We start from the raw sequence: 15568 nt of genomic DNA on the forward strand, positions 1-15568 counted from the left end.
GTAAGTATTATAATTACACATTCCCATCACGTAAGTGTTGCGTGAAGCAGGTTTTTAGTATTTCTTAATCAAAATTACGTCTCAGAATGTTTTAAAAGAAGACAGTGGGCTATGATAGCATTGCAACATAAAATCCTAGAACAGAACTATTGGAGATGTAGCCACCTTCATACCTGGTAGGAGCCTTAACTTTTTTTCAACCCTACAGAGAAGATAGATAAACTCAGTTTTCACTCAGTAAGGTACAGAGCTTTGTAGCCTATACAGGAATTGTACTGCCAGTCTTGACTTGGATTCTGACTCACAGATTAACTAACATGTAGCAAACGCACTTGAATCTACAACTGAAAAAAGCATAAACCCTAAAAAATAGGAAATTGCCTTCTGTAATAGGATTTGCTCAGTCAGTTCTGCCAAATGGCACGTGCTGCTGCTGCTTTGGTGCTGCTGTGCAGCATCCAGTAAGCTGCTTTATGGGATGCTTTTTGGCAGATAATACAGTGGATAGTGCTCTATGAATATATGTTGCAGTAAATGTTACAGATGTTTTCAAGTAGATTGAATACTTGATTTGTGTATAAGCTTTACTCATAATGTTAGGTTTTCATCTTTGATAGTTAATTGTATATTGGGAGGAATGTTTCCTCTTGGAACATCTTGAAGGGTTTGGTTTCACTGCATATTCTGTTAGGCACTTAATCTGTGCTATGCATTAGTGGATGCTTGCTGCTTAAACTTCCTTTGCAGCAAGCACTAAGAAACGTTTTCAAATACACTTCAGACTTGTGTTTTGCTTAACTAGTGGAGCTGGTGTTTCTGTATGCTGCACCCCTCTACCCTTACCCTCACAAAAAAAAAGTGTTGGCTGTTCTGGGATCTCATCTCTACTGTCTTACCTTTCTCAGATATGAATTTCTTCTATTTGACAGTAGAGGAGTAAGTTTGGGCACAGAAGTGGTCTTAAAATTGAACCTTTTTTGATTATTCAGGTTGTTAATTCCAAGAAATCCTTGAAGTTCTGAAAGTTATTTTGCCACATGCTTCAACCAATGTGTAAGCTTGAGTAAGAGGCCATTTGCCACAAACTTGCAACTTTCAGTGCACTTCTAACAAGTGTATTAGTGTTAGAGGTAGTTCGATTAGTCTTTGCATTGGTGGTAGTTCTTGTAATTTGGTATTCTTTAAAGTTTTTAAAGCTATATGTAAACTTGGATCTAAGTTTCAATTTCTGTTCTTTCATACTTGGAGAAATAATCTTTTTCTTGCAATTTCAGGAAAACTGCTCAATTTCTTAGCAGAAGACAAATCCATTATTTTAATATTAATATGGATATCCTGGAATCTATCTGTAGTGCTACAATGCATTTCAAATAACTTATTATTTTGAGAGGAAAGCTTTTCCTTTTCTGAATATTTTATTTCCAAAAGATGGGTTCTGTAGGTTTTCAAGGTTTTTTTTAATTGTTCTAGTATTATACTTCTGCATGCACAGTATCACAAGATTATTTTGTTATATCAGAATTCTTGTCGATACATGCTGTCACCTTCTTTTAAAGGAGGTCTCTTTCATAACGGTGTACGTGCATGAGTGTATTTTGACAGTGTTTCAGAACTTCATTTGCAAGTTTTGCAAATTTTCATTTGCAAACTGTAACAATGTTATAACAGTGTTACAGTTTGAGTAAAACTTCCGAAGACAGTCTTATCTCTCCAAGAGTGTGGGAGGTAAAAAGGAGAAAAACTTCTGAAGTTGTGACTCTATTACATTTAGCAAGTGCATGCTACAAGTTACCTGAAGTTGCCTGCTGTTCCTTGCTTGTTATTTATTTTGAGATCAGAGGGCAAAGCTTTTTCTTAGCCTGCATGGAGGTATAGTTTTATCATAGAATCATAGGAATGTCCAAGGTTGTTGGAAGGGGCTCACAAGGATCATCGAGTCCAACTCCTGGCTCCACACAGAACCACCCAAAAATCAGATCGTATCTGAGAGCGTTGTCTGAATGCCTCTTGAACTCCAGCAGCTCAGTGCCGTGACCCGGGGAGCCTGTCCCAGTGCCCGACCACCTCTGGGTGCAGAACCTTTCCCCAACACCCAGCCTGACCCTCCCCTGTCCCAGGTCCATGCCATTCCCTCTGGTGCTGTCGATGTCCCCAGAGAGCAGAGCTCAGCACCTGCCCCTCCGCTCCCCTCGTGAGGGAGCTGCAGGCCGCCATGAGGCCTCCCCTCGGCCTGCTCTGCTCTGGGCTGAACAAACCAAGGGACCTCAGCCGCTCCTCGTACATCTTCCCATCTAGACCCCCAAACTGCACACAGTGCTAGAGGTGAGGCTGCTCCAGCACAGAGCAGAAAGGGACAATCCCTTCCCTCGACCAGGTAGCAGTGCTGTGCCTGATGCACGCAGGGTACGGCTGGCCCTTTTGGCTGCCAGGGCACACTGCTGGCTCATACTGATCTCGCCATCGAACAAAACTTCCAGATCCCTTTCCATGGGGCTGATACATGTCTTTGGTGATCCATCCTCCAGTGTGTATTTGATGTGAAGCCATACTGCCGTGGTATCTGGCAAGATTTCTAGGAGTCTTTCTTAATACCTTTAAAAAAATCTGCTGAATTACGTTCCCTAGCTAATTTGGCTATGCTGTTCTACTAGGATCAGGTGATACTTAGTCTGAGTTTCTCTGGCACTTTAGGAGGAAAGCTGCAGAATTTCTATTGGGAATTTTCATGCAGCTCTTTAGATTCTGGAAAAATGCCTCCCCAGAGAGAATATATAATGTATTCGTTATTATATCTTTAAATATTAAATCCTCCTAATTATCGCTACATTCGTTCTGTTTTCTTTGGCAGGACCAAAACTTAACACGTGTTCTGCTGTTACTAACATTGACCAGATAGTCAGTAGTGACTGATTTCAGACTCAAGTTCTGGTGCTGTGACTCATGACGGAACCCTCCAGAAGTCACTTGCCAGGCTTGCTTATGTTAGTGGTACAGAGGTCATTTGCTTACTAACAATTTTCAGAGTCTTAACCTGATGGTGAGGGAGGCAGTCTTTCCTTTTGTCTTAAAATATCACAGTACACTAGGTGTTTCATTTCAAACCACAGTTTCTCTAGTTTCTTTTTTGTATCCTGATGATAATTCTGTTTCGGAAAGCCCTTGTCAAACTGGACCCAGGAAAGTCTGTGTTTGAGAAATGTTTCTCTCCCTTTTCACTCACTCCTTTGTGAACTTTTGATCAGTAACCCTTTGCTACTAGAGATCCAAATCCCGTGGTGGAGGTAGCTTGTATGACCTCTCTCTGCCAGGCAGGACTTACCTAACCTTTAGTGTTAAAGTCTTACCTAGTGCGTTGACCCTAAACTCTTCTCCTGCCGTGCTGTCATTTGAATGTGGCCTCTAGAGCACTTTCCAAGGACCAAAGGATTTTCTTTCATTGATCAGCTGAATCAGAGACCTAATCTGGACATTGAAATTAAGCTTTAGAAGGGATTTTTGACATAAAGCAGCAACTGCTTCTGCAAATGTTTGTTCCAGCGGAGGAAGTTACGGGGCAGGGGGTGTCTCCTAAACCCCTTGCTGGTTGTGATGTGCACATCACCCATACTGTCTCTAACTCAATAATTGTCAGGTGCTGTCAGGGGTTTCTATTAGTGGAAAGTCAAACTGTTGTGGTTTGCTGGCTTTTGCCAGTGTTCATAATTACTGTAAATACAAGTTCAATCAAATTGTTGTTTCTAAGCCCAATAAAAATAGCTAGCAAGTTTGAAAGCATAAGATGGGACTTGATTGTAACTTCATAAGAAGTTTTTCACAGCAGTTAATATGAAAGGATGTCTTGGGCTTACAAGCTGCTATGTTACGTTCAAAAATTCTTTTGCAACCCATTCAATAATAAGCCTGGTCGAATTTAAAGGGGACTAAGGAAATTAGGTTTAAGACAAGGCCCTGAGCAAAAATTCAGTATAGCATATAATTCTGAGACCATTTGACAATATACAGCATTACAGTATGTGCCAATTAAGAGTTAAGTAACGGTTTGTATAACATGTAGGTGATATTAAATAATTCAAGAGGTCATGAATAGCTTTAAATAAGAGATGGGAGGATTAGACCTTAAACCGAACATGTGCAGTATCGCATCTTGAAGCATTGATATTGCTCAGTGCTCTTTTTTTCTGTCACACAGTTTTACACTTAGAATATAAGAGAAGTATTTAATAGCTCTGCACATTTAGGTGACTTCGAATGCTATTTTTAAATTGCTTTGATGTGTAACGTGTGCATATTTAAACAGTCCACTTAACCTTGATGTACTGGGGGGAAGTTAAGCAGTCTGATCAGCTGTCTTCCTGCAACCTGCAGCAGTGTCTTCGCCATGTCTGTCATGACGCTGCTCTGCCCTTTTCCTGTCACTGGTGGTGGGCATGACATCAGGTAATTGCCTAGGGTGACTGTTTAAGGGCCGATTACAGTTGCATGACTTTACTGTAGGAAAAGGATAAATGAAGTTAAATGTCAGAAGGTTGTAAGGACTGTTTTAACTTGTGCTATTGTAACTTTACAGATAGCCTTGTAGATGTTAGTTTTAAAATACAGTCTATATATAGATTCAAACCCTTATTCCTTGAGAGCGTTAATAGATACATGTAGAAATGAAAGTAGGTTGGAGGTATACTCCCGTTAATGAGCATGTTGACCTGTGGTGTCCTTTGTAGATGTATGCAGGATATATGACTAAAATATTAATTAAATAAAAATTTCAAGCTGTGAAAGTGCAGCTTCGGAGCAGTTCTGTGACATGGGGAAGGGAAACCTTGAGTATATGAGAAATACACAAGAACCAAAATTGCAAGAAAAAGAAGAAAAAAATGCAAGTACAAATGCCTCACTCCACTGAATCAGGCTCTGAAGTGTTAAAGCACAAATTCTGCTAGCTTTGGTAGAGTTTTTCAAGTCAGGTGGAGGTGTTAGCTTAGTCAGAGGACTTCTAAGACTTAGTGAGTCTTGGAAGTTAATGAACAGTATTGAGGAGTGTGACTTTGTGTTTGCTATAGGTGCTTAGATAAAATCCAAAGGAACGTGTACAGAATGCACCTCTGCACATAAGAAGAGTATGGGAAAACCAGAAGAACCTTCTGCTTGCCTGAACTGCTTCTGCCATTTTCTCTCCATTAGCCGATAGTAGAATTGCTTGTTAAGGCACAAGAGAAGTGGACTTTGCCCAGGTCTGTCTTTTAGAGGCTCTCAGTTCCTCACCAGAAAGCGTGTGCTTAGTAATGGCTGTATCACAGAGGGGGAAATCATGCTGCTACTTTACCTGACGAGAGATTTTTCTGAGAAGTTAGAAACTTTGGAAGTACTAGCGAGGCTTTATGCAGACATTAAAAACAGCTGAATTGTTTGCCCATGGCATTTCTTCAAACAACAACAACAACAAAACCTCTTACAAACAGCCGCCTCCCCCTTTCCCTGCACTTCGTTCCAGGGAATGCTAAAGAGGGGAGTGCCTTGGCATAGCTTTAAGTCTGAATCAAGCTGGATACAGCTTGAATAACTTTGTCCCAGGGGAGAATTAAAAAAAAAATGCAGCAGATGGCAGCAATGATGCACCAGACTTCCTATCCTTAAGAGCAGTATAGCTGCAGGTGCTTGGGAGGCTTGGTGTGTTAGATAAGCCGGGGGGCAGGGTAGCCTTTCTCTTGGTACTCTGTGATTTCGAAGTGGGCTTGCTGAGCGGGAATGTATTTATTTCCTAGCCAATTCAGTAATCTTTTTAATGGTCAGAGGATTAGTGGTGAGTAGGAGTTTTCCCCTGAAAGCTAGCCAGTATGGTTCTTTTGTAGGTACTAATCTGAGTCTGCCAAAGGCACTTAAATGTATATGGCATTTAAATATATAGTAACCTGTGCTTCACAATCTGAAACATCATTTCCTTTGATTCCTTTGTCCTGCAAGCAGAACGCTTGTCTGGGGAGAAAAAGCTATGCTGGCAGCTTCATTATAGCGTTATGCTTTTTTGTGTTACTTGGAGCATTTGTGTACAGAATATAAGAGAAGTAGGATAAGAAGCTACTTGAAATAAATATTTGAATATCTCATGAAGGCTTCAGAGAAAAGAACAATAGCATTTCAGCTGTGTCAGGAAAAGAGGTGAATGGTTTCAGATTCTCACCTCTGTTTGGGGAGGACATTATCCCTTAAGCATTACCTGTCAGGTTTATGGGATGATTGACCTCTAGTCTGGTTTATGCTGCTAAATTTGTAAACTCTATTGTTGCTACAGGAGTACTTCATGGTGGCTGCAGTGGAGGCTGTCTGAAGTGAAACATTTGAATTTCAAGAGTGCTTCTGCACTTGCGCAGTACTACCTTGTATTCGCAAGTTGTTGTCAAAAGATTGCAAACAGTTTGAGATAGCAAGACCTTTTTTTTCTTTCTACCTGATTTTAGTTCAGCCTGCTTCTGCTTGCTGTGGTTCAGTGCAGCATCATTTTTTCCCCTCACTCTTCAATATGGAACAAAGAAAGTTTGCTTCCTTTTGGTTCTTTAAACAGATGTGAACCTTATTTACTAGCTAGACATGAACGAGTAAAAGAAGGACTAATGCTTAATTTAATTATGATTAAGCATCAGCTACATATACTGCTCTGTTGATAGCAGTAGGTTTTCCTGTTGGAGTAAAGGAAGTAAGGGAGGTTGAAAGGAAGAAGTGATTATGGGCTTCTCTGGTTTACGAAAAAATCCTGAAGCTTTTGAAGTTTGCAATACTGTAATTTACAAAATTTACTGCAGTTTACAAAACACTGTAAGATTTCAATATGGCAGTGATAGGGACCGTAATGATCGCTTAAATAAGGCTGGATCATGTCTGAAGCCTTATTATGTGGGCTACTTGACTGGCCACGAAAGCAGCTGTAAAGTAAGTTACAATGACAGTCACGTTTAAAAAAAATAAAATGGAAAACCAAAGCATGGATCTAGATGTGTTAAGCAACAATTACCCTGCAAGTATAGTTTACAGTAAAAATTAAACTAGATCTAGTTCCAGTTATCTGAAAGTTAACTGTTTCTATTAGCATTAGTACCCTTTTATGCTGCTGTATGAATACAATGAAGGCAAACTACCAGGCTAAACTGAAAGTCTAGTTCAAATACATCTTGATTAAACTTGCCATAAGGTGCATAACCAATTAAAAATAGCACTCAGTTCGATGTCCAGCTGAAAGAACATTTGAAATAGGTACTTCAAGGGTCTGTCTTGTCCTGCCTTCATCAGTGTTTTTGGTATATTTTAACTGATGGGGTAGAGTGGTGGTAGAGTCTGCAAGCTCTCTGAAGGAGGGGCTCCAAATTTGAAATAACACTGATGGATTTGAGAGGAGATATAAATGGTGTAAAGTTAAGAGCAAATAAGAGCAACTCTGTTTAGAACAGAAAAGTTTGGGTATTTTCAGTTTTATATTGGGCTTTTATTTTTGAAGGAGAATCACTTTTTTTAACATATGAAGGGGCTTAGAGTAGCAGAAGTCCTCCAGTATTTAAAAGCGTTCACAAAGATGGTCTGTGCTCTCAGGAGGATAGAAGGAAGTCGGTTTACATGCAATAAACAAAACTCACTGTTGACAGACTTCTGGGAGAAGCAGCATTTAGTCAAACTACCTTTTAAAATCTTTAGAGTTTTTTTGTAAAAGAATACACAGTTCTGGGGGGGAAATTAAGTATAATTAATCCTGCCACAGTTCCACAAGATGGCTAGATGATTGTGAGGCCTCTTCCAGTGCTGTAATTCACGGGGATTTTTTTCTTCACACAGATAATGATTAAAAAAAAATCCTGGAACAGAACTAGCTTCTGATAACGTACAATGACTGTTCAATGGAATACATGAGGTCTTATCTATCTTTAGCCTGTTTTTCCTAAAGAAGTCATCTCGGTGTAGATTCAGCTCTAGGGGGAGGGAAGAGAAGGAGAAAATGGCACAGAACTTGTTTGATCTAATAGCTTCCACTAATTTAGTCTTCAAATCAGGTTTAAACATGTGAAGCCAGACTGCATTTTTCCTAGTGTAGAAAGCGGGAATCACGTTAAGCTTGAAAGCAGGCAGCTCTTTTGGCACACAGACATTGTGAAAGATGTCATTTAAATATTTTAATGATTTGGATGAAGGAACCTTCAGGAAATTAAACAATGGAAGTTCGTAAGACTTAGTAATACTTGTAAACAGACTGTAATCTCATTAGGAAAATTATTTGGCTTGAATATTGCAGCGCATATGATGAAACACTAAAACATTGCTCAGCAACTGGGATTTGGACTTTGAGTGGCACTGACATATGAACCCCCTGCATGGTTTTAAAGTGCTATTTTTGGCAGCTGGGTGTTGGCTTGTCTCCTCAGTAGCTGTAGAAAGCTAGCTTAGCGTATAGAGGAAGGTGATTTGCAATGAGAAGGCTCCTTTGACACTAATTGAACATGGGCTGCTGCTTCAGTAAGGAGTTGAGTAACAGCACAAATGAGGAGAAAACTGGCTTGTTACAAAAATCTGTGGAAGAGGAGGCACCAGGCTCGAGGATAAGTAAAACTTTATCTTCAATTTTAGGAACTGTAGACAGCAAGGATCTGCGTACAGTGGGAAGGACGGTTAACGGGGCGGCTGGGATAGCCGGCACTGAATGCATTTGTACCGATGATTGCGCGGCGTCAAATTCTAAATCTGGCCTCTGGGATAGAAAAGCAAAGTATCAGTCATACAAAAGCATGGAGAACAGTCACTGTGAGAGCTCTAGGAGATCATATGACAGACCTTTAAGCTTCTTTAGTTCCTTTAGTCACCTCTTGAAGGTCTCTCGTGGGTACAGAAGTCTGCAGAAAAGTGAAGAAAAGAAAGATGGGGTTATTAAAAAACGAGCGCCTAAAAAATCTAATAATAGTGGTCAGCACATGAACGATGTAGAAAATAATAGTAATAATGAAAATGTAGCTGCAGAAGAGCATTGTTCAATATATCATATTTCTACTTCATGTGTACCGGCCGTCACAGACAAAGCCCTACAGGATGAAATTTCCTTAAATAGAAATTTTCTGGATGATTATGCAGTTACATGCGACCATTCAAGACGGCACGAAACGATAGTAAATGTTGAAGACGATAGGAGTGACAGCTCACAAAAAATTTCAAGTTCACATAAGCAGATGTCTCCAACCTTTTCCTATCTTGATGTAGACAACAGACAACATTTAAAAGATAGGGAGTTTTACAGCCTTTGTGTTGTAGATGCTGAAGATCTGCGAGGGGATGAAGATGTGCCAGCTACTGTGCATGAAGAGATTGCAGCAGACGTAGATAACTCAGCTGTTACTGACGAAGGAATGTGCAGCATGGCACAGCCTCTAGACACTGGGAAGGAATTTCCAGTGCAGCAATCGGCACAAGTGGAAGCTAAGTTTAATTCACAGAAAGAATTGATTGTGTGTAAAAAAGAGGACAGGTCAAACATGCAGAAAAAGGAAACAAAGGAATATTGTAACATGGACACCCAATCTTCTTACAATAACTTACTGGCTGACAGCTGTCATATGGATATGTTAAACACTGACAGTATAGTAACAGTTGGCTTAAGAGCAAAAGCATACGATGAAGTTGTTGCTGAGAATCAACAAGAGGAGGAATATGACATAGATAACGGTGTCAGTTGGGATGAATCACTTAATAGAACTTGTGATTCCGTAAAAACTGTGGATCCTGCTGAAGAGGACCAAAACAGCCCTAATTCAGAAAACATGAAATGTGTTAGTGATTGTACTTCCAGTGTATTGTTAAACACTGGAGTATGCAATTCAGGGAAAATTGAGGAAAATAATGATTCTGAGATTGTAAGTATGCATTCCTCAATTGTTGCAAAGGACGTAAATACTAAGCAAGTGGTAGAGAATATGAAGGGTAACTTTGAATTATCATTACAGTTGCATGAAACAGGCAATGATTCTTTCTTGGTGAATCAACATGTAGAAAACTTTGCTGAAAAATGCTGCCTAAAGGCAGCAAGTGAAGAAAACTCGTCTGTGGAAAAGGGAACACTTCAAAGAAGGTGTTACAATAGCCAGAAGCTTGCTCCTGACTCATGTGAATATCACAGCACCTTGGAAGAATTTTTGAAAGGTAAAGAGAAATGCACAGGTACAGTTCTGCATAGCTGTGAAACTTTGAATGTGACTGATATGCATGAAAGCTTGGAAGAAAATTCTGATTTTCAAACTCAAAGTAAGGATTGCACTGAAAACAAGACATCAACTGAAAGCGCATGCCAAAGGATCGTGCAGGAAGATATCTGTATGAGTAGCATAGAGCTAAAAGACGACATGCTTGAGGAAGCTCGTGGATTGAGCAGAACTCAGTCATGGGTAAGTGGTGCTTTGGCATCTTGTGAACTTCATAACACAAGCACAGACGAAATATTCCTAAAGGACAACAGCACAGATTTTCAGATTTCACAACAGTCACTAGGGAATAAAGGTAAAGTACGCAACTATTCAAATTCAGATAGCAAAAGCAGTGTCTCTTCTCTGTCTGTGGAACATGAGGATATGGATAAAGTGGACTCGAACTGTAGACAAGACAAACAACAGGCTGCATGTTCCTTCCATGCAGTGGAAGATCAGTGGAATGCAGGGACTGACTTGGACGCAGTAGCTGGGGATAGAATAGAATCTGTGAAACAGACAAAATTTGAAGTTCATCCAAATGAAACGATTAATAACAAGACAGAAAATGTAAAACAGAATTCTGATGCTAATGTTATTGATCATGACAGCAACACCTTAAATTTCTATAAAGACTTGACTCGTGATCAAAATACTTGCTCTGGGTTTGCTGTACCTGCAGTTCTGGACAGTTGTATGTACAAGAGTGTAAAATTAATAAACGACTCTAAAACTTCTGAGGATACTAATATTTTTCATACTAAAACTGCTGAAGATACTAATCTTTTTCATAAAGACCTTGATCGTTTACCTTCATTGTGTCAGAATTCGTATTGTCATGTGCATCATAAACCCATGGAAGAGAGTCAGTTATGTAACCGTGCCAGCCCAGAGCCAGAATTCAGGAATACCCAAGTTTCTTCTGGGCCTGTTACTGAAGTACAGTCAGAAACTCATGAAAAAAGTGTGTGTGATGTAAATGAACGTAATCTTCAGAATGAAGCAAAACAGTGTGTCAGTATCCACTCAACGGAGGAAAACCTCACTGTTGCTAGTCTGTCAGCTGGCACAGTAGAAGCTTTTACCACTGGGAATTCAAAGCAGTTAGAAGCCAAGTCTACTGAACCGAAAAATACCAGTTACGTATTAAACACTCAAATGAATGACTTCACCACAAGTTGTGAACAGTCAGAGCACAAGGTTTTCTCAAACGGAGAGCTTGGAGCTTTTGTTGACCCAGAGCAGGTAGACAAATATGCTGCTACTCCTTCGTATGAAATACACAGCGCCTCTTCTGGTGCCAAAGGATTTCAGGGAGGCAGTGAGAGGTGTGTGTTAGATCTGGTGGAAGATGTATTGAGTAACCAAGAGTGTTCCTATAAACTGGACAGACAAAATCCCCAAGTTGAAATATGGTCACACTTCTTAAGTCTGCAGGGTGGCAGTGCTGATTTGACACACCAGCTGTTTTCTGACTGTGTCACTGCAGATAATGGTCAATATCTGATGGGCTTTTTATGGAATAATAAAATTTCTGACAGAACTGTAAAGAATGCCAGACGACATAAAGGTAGCAAAAACTTCCAGAACAAAACTGAAGATTTAACAGGTGCATCATATGCCGTGGGAAGATACCCTTATCAACTGGTAGCATCAGAAAATGTTGGTATTTGGGGATGGCAAGATGAAGATGAATTTGTAAGTATTCTGCAGAATTGATTTGATGTTAAAGCTTGAGGCTGAAGCTGTAATTGAAATAAACTAAGTCAAACCTTGGTTTCTTTAAATAGTTAACAGTTTCGTATGAGTTTCTTTTGTCCTGAAACTGATCAATCTCTTTCCTTTGCAAAATGCAATGTTAAACAGAATGTACAGAATAGTACAAAATGTTAACTAAATATTGATATTTCCTTTTTGGTTGTTTACCTTGTCTGAAAGCTTAAACCTTGGGTAAAGTGTCTTGATTGTGAATTCTCAATCTCTAGATGAACTTGAGACGAACACTTCAGTATGTGGAAGGCCGTTAATAGTGCTCTTTACCTTCGTATAGGAAGAAATGTTTGTGGATTTCCTGAAATCTTAAAGTTGTTGCTTGATAGCAGTTAGGAAACCTTTTGCTCACTTCTGGAGATCTTCTTCTGAAGTGCTGTAGAAACGAATGGCTGCAGGAGGAGCATGGGGAATGAGCTAGACTGCATCTTGGCTAGCTGGGGTAAGAAAGCAACTAACATGACCTGTGGCAGCTGCTGCTCTTCTTCCTCTGCCTCTGAGCAGAGCCGGCGCTTAGCATTGTTCTCCGCACTGACCGCGTTACGGCAGCTGCTCTGACCTTGCCCAGCAATTGCAGTGCCAGCAGTGGATCACACTAGCAGCTAAGTTTATCTGTTAGGGGAGCTTTTTGCATTAAAAAATGGAAACTGGTGGAACTTGCTGTCATCTTTGAATCCTTACTATTAAAGTAGTCATGTCCAACATCTTTTCTACTTATTAACAGCCCTTTCTCTGTTATTTAATACATGTGTTTGAGTTTCCTTATGTTTTCCTACCTTCTGGGTTTGCTTTCCATGCACAATAATAACTTAGCTGGGTGCAAATGTTCAGAATTATCAAAGCTCTACGGAGATTTGAAGTGCCGATGTTGAACTACATGATGTGCCTAGCATTCACAAAACAAATTTTAATAAGTCTAAGTAGTATGTGATATCAGGAGTACTACTCTTTCGCAATATGTTAATCATATTAACACATACCAAAGATATGGACATGGAATAAAATAATGCATTTTGCTTGAGCGGTAGCAAAATAAGAGAAAACTATTACAAAAAAATATTGTAGATGTTGGCACTGCAGAGAGCAGTCTCTGAAGTGCAAATATAACTCTTCATATAACAGTTGTATATCTGTATATATTACCATTAAACATAATGATTTCCAGTCCAGGTTAAAAGAGGTAGTTAAACCATTGTGATCTGGAACTGGTAATTTGTTCCTTTTTGTCTTGCCTAGGGAAAAAAACTACCCTAATTTTTTGCTAATGCTGTTTCTTCTCTGGAAGTAAAGGTAGTTGCCACACATCTCATGCACAGTTTTCTGTAATGCTTCCTTAAAACTATTTGTTATGTACTAATGAGAGTCCAAAGGAAAACCAAGCATAGTTTTATATTTTATTTTGTTCTTTCACAGAAGCGGATGAAATAAAATTGTTGTTACTGTTAACGTGTGTTAGAGACTTGCCTGAAGTTTAGGGCAAGTTCAGGTTGCGTCAGTCTGTCAAAAGCAGAGAGTGAAATGTCTGTTGTAGTTTGTGCCGCTTGGCTAGTATTTTCTGGTGTTTCTTGATCAGGAAAATGAATTCCGTGCTACACAGTTCAGATATTTTTGTACCTAAAGTCACAATTGGATGTCAACTCAGTCAATATGTTCAGGTGTGAAAACACCTGGCACTACCATATTAAGATGTATGTTGGGTACTATGCTTTGAAATGTATGTACATGCACATAGATGTGTGCTGTGTATCCACAAAGCGCATAATCAAAATAAAAATTTCTTTTGTAGGAATCAGCCAAGGTTTCTGAGTTAAATCCTAATGCAAAGGTGTGGGGAAATCATATGTTACATTTGGAAGCAAGTGGTGCCACTGATGGTAGTGTGAGCAAAACGTGGGAAGAAATACCTGACCAGCCTCCAGATTCCTGTAAAGAAGGTATGAATAACATAGTCTTTAGGCTGTTGCTCAAGTGAAGGTTAAAAATCAGTGCAGAACTCTTTCAACTTTTATTTTGTATTTAAAAAACGAATGCAAGTATGTAAGCAACTCTTATCCTTGAGATTTAGATTCAGCTATGTTGTTACTGTGCTTGGAAGGAAGATTTTTTGAGTATGTTACCTCTGTGATCTCCGCTACAGGACTGGATGCCAATGGAGACAGTGACAAAAAGCATCAGAATGCAGTGGTGACAGAACTGCAGGAGCCGTCGCCAGCTGTTTCGGTGTCAGACCAGACAGATATGAACCCTTTGGCTCTCGATCATTCTGAGTATGAGTCTATGCATGAAACTGCTCAGACAGGTAAAAGAAAGCTGATATTTGTTTGGGCTTGATTTAAAAGAAAAAAAAGTTGAATAATGAACATCCATTAAAAGATATATATGTGTGTGTGTGTGCATATATATATATATATTTGTTCAGTATATGCGTTCTGTAGACGTATCCTAGTGGAAAAAAAAACTCCTTTTTGGTCTCAGGCATGTTTGGAAAACAGTCTTCTTGTTAAGAGAATAGGCCTCATGAGATGCGTGCAGAACCAGTTGAAACTTTTGGATGTAACTGAATATTTTCTTCTGAAATATTTCTTCGAATGCAAGTCCCTAGTGCTGATATTTGTATTTAGATATCCACCTGTCTACTCTGCATGCTTCTAGTTGGGTCAAGTGCTGAGATGAAATTCACATACTATTTGTCTTTCACAAGTATTATTGTGGTAAGTTTAGTGTGTTTAAAGATGAGCCTAGTACTTAAAATGCTAAAATAAGCAACAACTTAATGTAATTTCTTTGACCTTCATGGTTTTTTTTCCAGTACAGCCGTTAGCAATTGTAGTCTATACCAGATGGCATGTTTTAAGAAACTTCTGGAAACTAGTGTAGAGATTAAGCCATGCTTATATTTCACTGAAATGGACAGAAGGTCTGCTAGATTTGTGTAGGATTACTAGTTCAACTGAGATAACGGATGAAGAAGAGGAGAATGTGCTGTGGGTGTTTCTGTTTTGAGATTCCTGAGAGGTCTGCCCCTTATTTGTTGTGGCTAGCTGATGATAACATGTATTTAAATAACCAGAATAGCATCCATAATAATTGGAATAAAGATACCTGGAATTAGACACAGTTGCTGGCATCATTCTTACTTGTGTTGAAAACAAAGTTCTTTTGACACTTCTACTTAAAGGTGCTATTGTGGAATAATAAATAATAACTGGCAAATAGAAATTACATTAACGGTGCCTAGCACTCTAGAAGGGTACGGTTTTCCTCAACTTATGTTAGAACTTAATCAGCATATGCTTTACTTGTCCAAAGCAGTTAATTTCTTACAAGAGTTGAATAGTGTTATAAAGCAGCTGAACAGCAGGTTGCATCTATTCTATTTGATAAATAGTCAATAGTCATATAAGTGGTTCCAACTATTGTCTGTTCTTCATTATTATATTTAAAAATGCATGTAATTTTGGTCTTATCAAATAATGTTTGCTAGGTTTTGTCCAAGCAAGAAAGAGGAGATGGGGGAAAGGGAATACTGGTTAGTATGCAACATATATATTTTTCAGATGTTGGCATTATCTGCCTCGAAATAGAACATGGGAAGG

The 15568-nt window shown here is 39.2% G+C and overlaps 2 protein-coding genes across 5 annotated transcripts in view; both read left to right on the forward strand.

Moving 5' to 3' along the window:
* Positions 1 to 15568, forward strand: part of LARP4B (La ribonucleoprotein 4B) — a 57531-nt gene that overhangs the window by 18553 nt on the left and 23410 nt on the right. For 3 of the 4 annotated variants that reach the window (XM_083823682.1, XM_083823684.1, XM_083823683.1), the window contains exons 3-4: positions 13759 to 13906; positions 14110 to 14271. In XM_083823682.1, the coding sequence (XP_083679808.1) occupies positions 13759 to 13906; positions 14110 to 14271 (310 nt within the window). Of the gene's footprint in view, positions 1 to 12300; positions 12415 to 13758; positions 13907 to 14109; positions 14272 to 15568 lie in introns of those variants that run through there. The other variant, XM_083823685.1, reaches the window with a different exon arrangement.
* On the forward strand, positions 8 to 12410 carry LOC310894016 (uncharacterized protein). The gene is made up of 2 exons (XM_083823681.1): positions 8 to 11900; positions 12253 to 12410. Exons 1-2 carry the CDS (start codon positions 8475 to 8477, stop codon positions 12283 to 12285), a joined length of 3459 nt encoding a protein of 1152 aa, XP_083679807.1. The 5' UTR covers positions 8 to 8474; the 3' UTR covers positions 12286 to 12410.

Source organism: Anser anser, assembly GCF_964211835.1.
Source record: "Anser anser genome assembly, chromosome: 2".
Lineage (NCBI taxonomy): Eukaryota > Metazoa > Chordata > Aves > Anseriformes > Anatidae > Anser > Anser anser.

Excerpts from the sequence above, each read along its gene's own strand:
- LOC310894016 (XM_083823681.1), top strand. The coding sequence starts at position 8,475 with ATGGGCTGCTGCTTCAGTAAGGAGTTGAGTAACAGCACAAATGAGGAG. Across the intron at positions 11,901-12,252 it reads GGCAAGATGAAGATGAATTT|GAAGAAATGTTTGTGGATTT; the intron begins GTAAGTATTCTG and ends ACCTTCGTATAG.